An 8,174-nucleotide genomic window follows, 5' to 3' on the forward strand; every position below is an offset into this window, starting at 1 on the left:
AGTGTGGTGATGATGTTGAACTGAAGCTTACTCTGTGAATGAGGTTTATCAGAAAAAACAAATATTGTTCTTATCTTCCCAGTTAAATGACAGGATGAGAAAAACTACTACTACTACTACTACTACTCCAGTCTACAGTGTGTATGTCAGTGATTTAGTGTCTGTCCTTCACTCTGCAACACATATATAGAGATGGAAGAGGTCAGAGATTTGCATTGACTCCTCCTCAAACAGAAACTCAACACATCTCTGGAAAATATGATTTATGTATCTTTCATAATATTGTTAATTTATGATTTTTTTAATGATGAAGATTATTTTCAGGTTATTTAATTCCAAACTGTTTTTTTATATTTTTATGCTCAGCAGCATTTGGTGGGCCATCCATATACTGGATATATCATGCATAAATATCTAAATATATTCTCAACACCTGCTGTTCAAAATCAAAAGCATAAACATTATTAACCATCAGAAAACAGGAAGTCACAAACCACAACATCAGCTGTTGCTTCCATTGTTGTCATGTATTTGTGTGTGTGATTAGAGACACTGTCATATTCTCCTTAGTGTAATCTGACATATTATCTTCTACTGCCACCTGGAGGTTCTTGGGAAAATAATTTGTGTGAGGTTTTTGTCAAGCCTCTCTGCTTCCTTTAACCAGTGTGTGTTTCGCACAGTAATACACAGCAGAGTCCTCTGGCTTTAAGTTGGACAGTCTCAGATACACCATGCTGTTGCTGTTATCTCTGGTGACCTCTACTCATCCTTGCACACTGCTGGCATAATATGTTCTACTAGCATCGCTGTAAATAAGCCCTATCCATTCCAGTCCTTCTCCTGCAGGTTGTCTGATCCAGCTCATACCACAGCAGCTAAATGTGAAGCCAGATCCCCTGCAGGAGAGACTGAGAGTCTCCCCAGGCTTTTTCACTACTGAACTGGAAGGAATGGACTCCATACTCTGACCTGTACAACCTGATGAGATGAAAGGAGAGAAGAACCGAAGAAAGTCAGACAGTCATCTGGAAGGTTTTCTGGTGTCACTGACTGACCATCAGTCCATGATGTCTGAGAAAAGATAACACAGCAAGAAGCAGGAGAACTCACAGGGCAGAGAGAGAGCAACCAGCAGAAGAGTGAGTGTGTTCATCATCCTGAGGCTGGAGATGTGACATCTGATGCTCCACACAAAGTACAAGAGCAGTCAGCAGGACAGAAGTACACTGCACAGACTCAAGATTTGCATCAGGACATAATGGGGAGGGAGTGGCTCCTAAACCAGCACTCTGTTATAGTTTGTATCATGTATTATTTGTTCATTTTTCAATTATAGTTGCTAGTCATTCTATGTTAGATACAATATCACATTCAGGACAAGGGCACTTTTTGTTTTGTATTGCTCTATCGGTTACACTTTATAATTATGGTACATGAATTGTCATGACTTCATGCATTACTTCATGCATGAAAAAGTAGTACTTCAGTAATGTACAAGGATTAATAGTATCTCATGCATGACTTAATGCAGGAACAATACATTCATTAATGCATCAATTAAGGAATGTGAATCATCAAGATTTCTGATTTACTAATGATGTTCATGTCTTCTTTAAAGAACTGACCAGTCACAGCGGTGTACATATATTCAGAAAACCTGTAGTGTTGTAATCATGGTTAAATAAAAATGCATCATCCATTACTTCATCATGTTTGTGGCCCTTCAAAAAAAGTGCTGACCTGGTCCATCTTTAACATTGACAAATAAGATATGATTAATGGGGGCATAAAATTAAATGTATTAAGAATTTCAGGAGGGGGTTGGCAAAATAATACTGAGGTCACTACATTTTTATGGTTGCTGTAATCACAACAAAATAAGGCCCTTAAACAGTAATTATGTATTGTGTATTGTGTCTTAATTTGTAGAAATGTAAAGTATTTGTAGAAGTTTAATTTCAGAAACCTGATTTTTGGGCTGTCTTTGGACCTTTTATCAAAAGGAGATTTTTTTTTGTGTGTTTTCCGAAATGTGTTTAATTCAGGGAGGATTGTTAATCTATTATATGACATACTGTATTTGAAAATTAGATTACAGAATATTAAACAAATTAACAACCTCAAAACAACAAAAGCTAATATAAAAATAAATAAATACATAAATGTTGTGAAAAATACTTCATGCTTGGGCTCTACCAGCCTGAAAGAATGAGTACTGTAGGATTTTGTACAGCTGCTCAACCAACTCCAGTCACTGTGGGTCTCGAGCACAATAATAAACAGCAGAATCTTCAGTCTTCAGACTGTTCATCTGCAGATACAGCTGCTTTCTGTTGTTGTCTCTGGAGATGGTAAACCGGCCCTGAACTGACTGAGAGTAGTAGTTGGTGCCACCACTAGTATCAGTAGCAACCCACTCCAGTCCTTTTCCAGCAGCCTGTCTGATCCAGGCCATCCAGTAGCCATTAACGTCCAACCCAGAGGCTGTACAGATCAATCTGTGGGATTCTCCAGGTCTTTTAATCGCTGGTTCAGATTCTGTCAGAGTCTGACCATCAACACCTGTCAAGAGGATAAAATACATTGAATGGAAAAAAAAGAAAAAAAAGATATATAAGATTAAGATCAATGAAAATCTTCACCTGCCCAGCAGAGAGTTAAAAGCAGCAGTCCTGTCCTATAGTCCATCATGTTAAACTGTGTGTCCACTGTTCTCTGTCCTCCTCTCTGCACTCAGATAAGTAGAGGTGAAGATATCTGAGTTTTGCATCGACTCCTCCTCACAGGGAGGAAACATCTGGACTGGAGATATTTAATGAAACTGAGTCAGAGTCAACCCTCCAAATCAGCTGTTTTAATGTTTGTCTGACAAATTTTAATTTGTGTAAAATGTTAGCCGGCATTACCACCACAACCATATTCATTCTAATGATACACAAATTACATCTGACACGTTAAAAAACAAGGGTTATTAAAATTATGTTAAATTCTGATTCATCTTGGAATGAATGATCTCTGTTTAAACAAAGGTTCATTACCAACATTTGAGCATTTCTGAAAATTGTTTTAATATCATCTAATTATGTCATTATAATATACATGCTTTGTACTTTTGTGTTTTTGTGAAGAGATGTAGCTACTGTTTAAATGTAGTTAGTTATCAGACGTAACATGAAAACAGGAAAAATGTGTTTCTCATCTTTTATAGGCTTTACAACTCGATTAATACCATTCATTGAATTCCATAAACATTAAATGTATCAACTCATTCAAGAGTGCTGTCTTTATTAATGTTCACATTTAGAACATGTGTGTGTGGTTGAGTCATGCTGGTTGCTGGGTATTTGTGCAGGTCTGTTGGTGGTTTGTATCACTGGGGGCTGACGTACACAGTAATACACAGCTGTGTCCTCAGGCTGCACATTCTGTCCTTTTAGAGTCACTGTTAGAGCAGAAGTGTCTCTGCTGTAGCTGAACTTGTTCTTCAGAGCATCATTTTGATGAAGGGTACCTCCACCCCACTGATGGGAAATCCAGTCCATTGGTTTTCCTTCACTCTGTCTGATCCAACCTGTTGCATAGCTGTTATCAGTCAAAGAATAACCAGAGACCTGACAGCTGATGGTCAGAGACTGTCCAGGCTGCACAACCATTGAGTCTGTCTGGATGAGATCAATACTGTTCACACCTGTGGAAACACAAATCAACATTATCTCCATCATTCATCTGACTATTCAGGGTTTCTAATGTGTGTATTAGAGTGAATCCACTGAAAGCTCCTCACAGGATCCAGCAGCCAGCAGCAGTATCAGAGCTACAGAGAACATGTTGATGTTGAAGCTGAACTGATGTCAGCTCTTCTGTCTCTCACTGACACACACACACTTCACTTCTTTATGAGGCAACACACAAGGAGGCTGATTTACATACTGATGATAGTAAATCAGCTGACTAAAGTATATTTGAATAAATCAAAATTGAAGATGAAATGTTCAGGTGTTCTCACATAAAGAGAAGGTGAAACCTGAATCTCTGACAAACATATGTTTGATTGTTAATGAAAAGTAAATAATGATATGACGGAAGAGACATTTATACCGTAGAAAATCACTGAATTTATTCCATCACTTGAAAAGTTATATATACATTCAATGATGTATCAGTGATTGTTATGTAGTATTTAAATTTATTAATTGTACTGTGTTAAATTTAATTACTGTAAGATTAATTTGTGTTGTGTCTGTTTCTCTCTTTACTGTAACAGTGAGCTGGTGTTGAAACCATTAGTGGTCTGAGGGCTCCTCCTCTGGTGGCTTCATGTTACAAGTGTTCAGGCTCTGAGGGGTTTTTGTTCAGGTCTACTGATGGTTTGTGTTACTGTGGCTCTCTGGCACAGTAATACACAGCAGTGTCTTCAGGCTGCACATTCTGTCCATTTAGAGTCACTGTGTTGCTGGAAGAGTCAAAGCTGATGCTGAACTTGTTCTTCAGTGAATCTTTGTAGTATGTTGTGTATCCAACACCTCCTCTTACAATCCACTCCAGTCCTTTCCCTGCAGGCTGTCTGATCCAAGCTGTGACGTAGCTACTAACAGAATAAGAGACCTGACAGGTGATGGTCAGACGTTGACCTGGCTGCACAGTCACAGAGGCTGGCTGGGTCAACTGTTCACACTTCACACCTGTGGAGGAAAACATGTTGAGTATTGAATCAGTGTAATAACAGTGAACAGTGTGCTGTGATCATACTGTCAGTGTCTCTGCCTCAGTGAGACTCACAGGATCCAGCAGCCAGCAGCAGCAGCAGAGCTACAGAGAACATGGTTGCTATTGAAGGTGATCTGATGGGAGCTTCTCTTCTTCTGCTGCAACTGACAGCATGATATCAAGTCTTTATAGCAGACTGTGAGGAAGTTCACTTTGCATAGAGAAGGACACTGACAGGCTATAAAATAAAGATGAACTGTCCCATAACACGTAGTCAAGACTATAATGACCATTTATTTTATTAAAGGAAAGAAAATGTAATACAGACACATATTTGAATTACATTTTCTCATCTGATTCTCAAACAAGCACAAAATGTCTATTAACTATATTCTGTTAATGTGCTAGTTGGCTGATTTTGTGATTGTCTTAATGTGGGTGTTAAATGTTTTCTCTGTGTCCATAAGTGAGAGTGTTCTGGGATTGGCATTCTTTACTTAAGTGATTCAAGGTGAGCATTGATCTTTAATTGTTATTTGGCACTAAAAAATATTGTTTTAGATATGTATTTATTTATGTATATTTGTCTTGGGCATTTATTTTGCACATCAAATAATTGATTTGTTCAATGCAATAATTGGCTGATTGTTATCTACATTTGTGTCGTCCATATATATATGTTGAGATTTTCTATTGTTTCCATAATCTAAGTAGTGTGAGCATGTAAAAGCCCAATAAATTATACCTGGGAAACTTTGTGCCATTTTGACCATTCAAATATGTATGAATGACAACAAGTGCTACCCAGTTTACACACTGTATTACACAGTGTGTCATTTCTCACAACATGTTAAATTGAATGTTCGTATTCTTTACAAACCTTATAACAGAGAAAAAATACATTCAGACTTCTCAATAAAACTATAACTCAGTCAGTTATTCATCATTACATTGTTGGTAAAAAATAAAACAGGAAGTCAAAAAACCCCAAATCATCTGCTGCTGTCATTGTGTGCCTCTTTGTCTTATACTCGTACTGCCATTATTATGTTAGGTCTCCTACTGCCTCCTGTTGGTAGTGATAGTCAAATGAAGCTTTGCGAACCAGTGTCTTTACTTTCTGAGCTCACTAGATGGTGCTGTCTGTTCAACAAAGGGTTTGAAAACCCATTGAATTGCCATTCATTTAACCTTTTTCTTTGAACAGAGAGCGCCATCTAGTGAGCTCAGAAAGTAAAGACACTGGTTCGCGAAGCTTCATTTGACCATCACTACCTGTTGGTCTTTGTAAAAAAAATTTGAAACTGACGTGCTGTGAACTCCACTGACAGCCTGATGTGATGTTTCTATAGCTGAGAAACAAGGAAGGTCACTGAGTTTGCATAAAATCAAAAATATGAAGCATCAATGTTGGTCTAATTGGAGTCAATAGAAGAGTTTGTTAAGTGTTATTATATCTGCAGAGTGAAAATATGTGCCTGGAATTTTTGTTTTCTTCATATCCAGATATTTTTATCTGGAGAGTTAAAAGCAGCAGTCCTGTCCTATAGTCCATCATGTTAAACTGTGTGTCCACTGTTCTCGGTCCTCCTCTCTGCACTCAGATAAATAGAGGTGGAAGATATCTGAGATTTGCATTGACTCCTCCTCACAGGGAGGATACCACTAGATTAGGCTTGGCATTCAGTTTTTGTTTGGTGAAAATGTAATGTAAATGAGCCCTGTGATTGATTGGCGACCTGTCCACGATGTACGCTGCCTCTCGCCCCAATGTCACCTGGGATTGGCTCCAGCCTCCAATGACTCTCAAGAATAAGAGGCTAGTTAATGGATGAATGAAAAGTGAATGTTTATTTTTTAAGTCAAAACAATGATTGCTTGTCTGACATATTTCAATTAAATTGAATATGTCTTATATTAAGATCCCAGCCATGTTCCTGTCCGAGAAGCAGAAATCATGTCAATATATATCAGCAACTGACAGGGGGTGATTGAATGCTCTAAACAGCTAATCTTTGGTTTTTATCGGGCAACGCTGACAAGGTAGAGCAGAATTGTACCTTTTGTTGTACAGTAGTACAGTAGTACAGTGGTACAGAGTACAGGCACAATGCAGGTTCAAATTGTACAGGTCAATTTTTGTACACCAGATCATTATAAACTACATTCTAGTCATTATTTAAAAGGTTAGATCTTCTCTATTGGGCCATACAGGATTGCATTATATTAAAGAGATGATCCCAATAAACTGGTAACTATTTGTTGCAGTTTTAAAGTGTTATTATTTCCCAACAATCTGAAGACTTTGCTCCTTCAGAACATGAGAAGTGGTAGCATTGATTTAAAGTTGCCACAGCATTGAAATAATTGGATAATGAATGATTACATGAAATTAGTAAACTGTCTTTGACTCTTAAAAATCTATTCTAATAGTATGTTTATGCAGTATGTTGGATACACCCATATTATCAACTCACCCAAAAGCTTCTGCAGCTTTTTTCACTTTAAAAAATAAAAGCCCATAATGTTTTAGGTAGAACAAAATACTATTTTTTCAAAAATATTATTTTTTGCTGGTCAGCCACACACAAATCTTGTAAACACAGTAAATATTTGCAGACAATGTGTATACAATATATTTAATTTGTCTAAAACATAAACACATGTGCTGCTGATTAGAAAACCCAGATGTTATTATGATTACTACACATATCTGTGGAGGTTTTTGTGCAGCTGCTCCACTGTCTTCAGTCACTGTGTCTTCTCGAGCACAGAAGTAAACAGCAGAATCTGCTGCTGTCAGGCTCTGGACCTCGAGGTACTGAGTGCTGCTGGGAACATCTTGAGTAAAATTGAAACGGCTCTGAAAGGAGCTGGCATAGCTCGGAGTGTTTCTATATGGGCTTATTCTCCCAATCCACTCCAGAGCTTCTCCTGGTCTCTGTTGTATCCAGTGAATATAGTTGCTTGTCATGCTATAACCAGATATGATACATGACATCTTCACTGTCTCTCCAGGTCTTTTCACCTCAGAGGGAGACTGGTCCAGTTTGATCTCACTCCAAACTCCTGTAAGGAAAGAAATGATCATCATCCATCACACTTGAAAATATTAAGCGTTTAAAAAACTAATTGCTTTATTTTGTAACTGCAAAAATGATTTCCTCACCATTAATAGCAACTACAAAAAATAAACCCCAGACAATCATATTTCCCATCAAACTCTGCAATGAACTGATGTCTGATCAAAGTCTTTCTGATATGTATGAAACTGTCAGTTGTTCTGCCTCTAATGATTCTACAGCTGCTGTTGGTGTGTTTATAAAGAAGGAAGAGTTTGCATAGACCTCCCTCTACAGGTTTAAAAGGGAACATTATAGATGGACTTTACCTGCTGCTTGTGATGTGTGATTATTTTAAGAAAGGAACAATTAAGAAAATCACAAAAAGAAACCTTGAAGGCC

At 37.7% G+C, this 8,174-nt stretch overlaps 3 gene segments (V, D, J or C); all 3 read right to left on the bottom strand.

Annotated features, from left to right (window-relative positions):
- Nucleotides 1–2,195: 2,195 nt before the first annotated feature.
- LOC114551740 (immunoglobulin heavy variable 3-43D-like) lies at nucleotides 2,196–3,830 on the bottom strand. The segment is given in 4 exon segments: nucleotides 2,196–2,203; nucleotides 2,308–2,565; nucleotides 3,389–3,691; nucleotides 3,788–3,830. Coding segments are annotated over 4 exon segments (612 nt in total).
- Nucleotides 3,831–4,340: 510 nt separating this feature from the next.
- On the bottom strand, nucleotides 4,341–4,885 carry LOC114551744 (immunoglobulin heavy variable 3-23-like). The segment is given in 2 exon segments: nucleotides 4,341–4,685; nucleotides 4,783–4,885. Coding segments are annotated over 2 exon segments (351 nt in total).
- Nucleotides 4,886–6,056: 1,171 nt separating this feature from the next.
- LOC114551741 (Ig heavy chain V region 23-like) lies at nucleotides 6,057–7,965 on the bottom strand. The segment is given in 3 exon segments: nucleotides 6,057–6,062; nucleotides 7,418–7,779; nucleotides 7,880–7,965. Coding segments are annotated over 3 exon segments (417 nt in total).
- Nucleotides 7,966–8,174: the final 209 nt, after the last annotated feature.

This window comes from Perca flavescens, unplaced genomic scaffold (genome assembly GCF_004354835.1).
Source record: "Perca flavescens isolate YP-PL-M2 unplaced genomic scaffold, PFLA_1.0 EPR50_1.1_unplaced_scaf_43, whole genome shotgun sequence".
In the NCBI taxonomy this organism is placed as follows: Eukaryota; Metazoa; Chordata; class Actinopteri; order Perciformes; family Percidae; genus Perca; species Perca flavescens.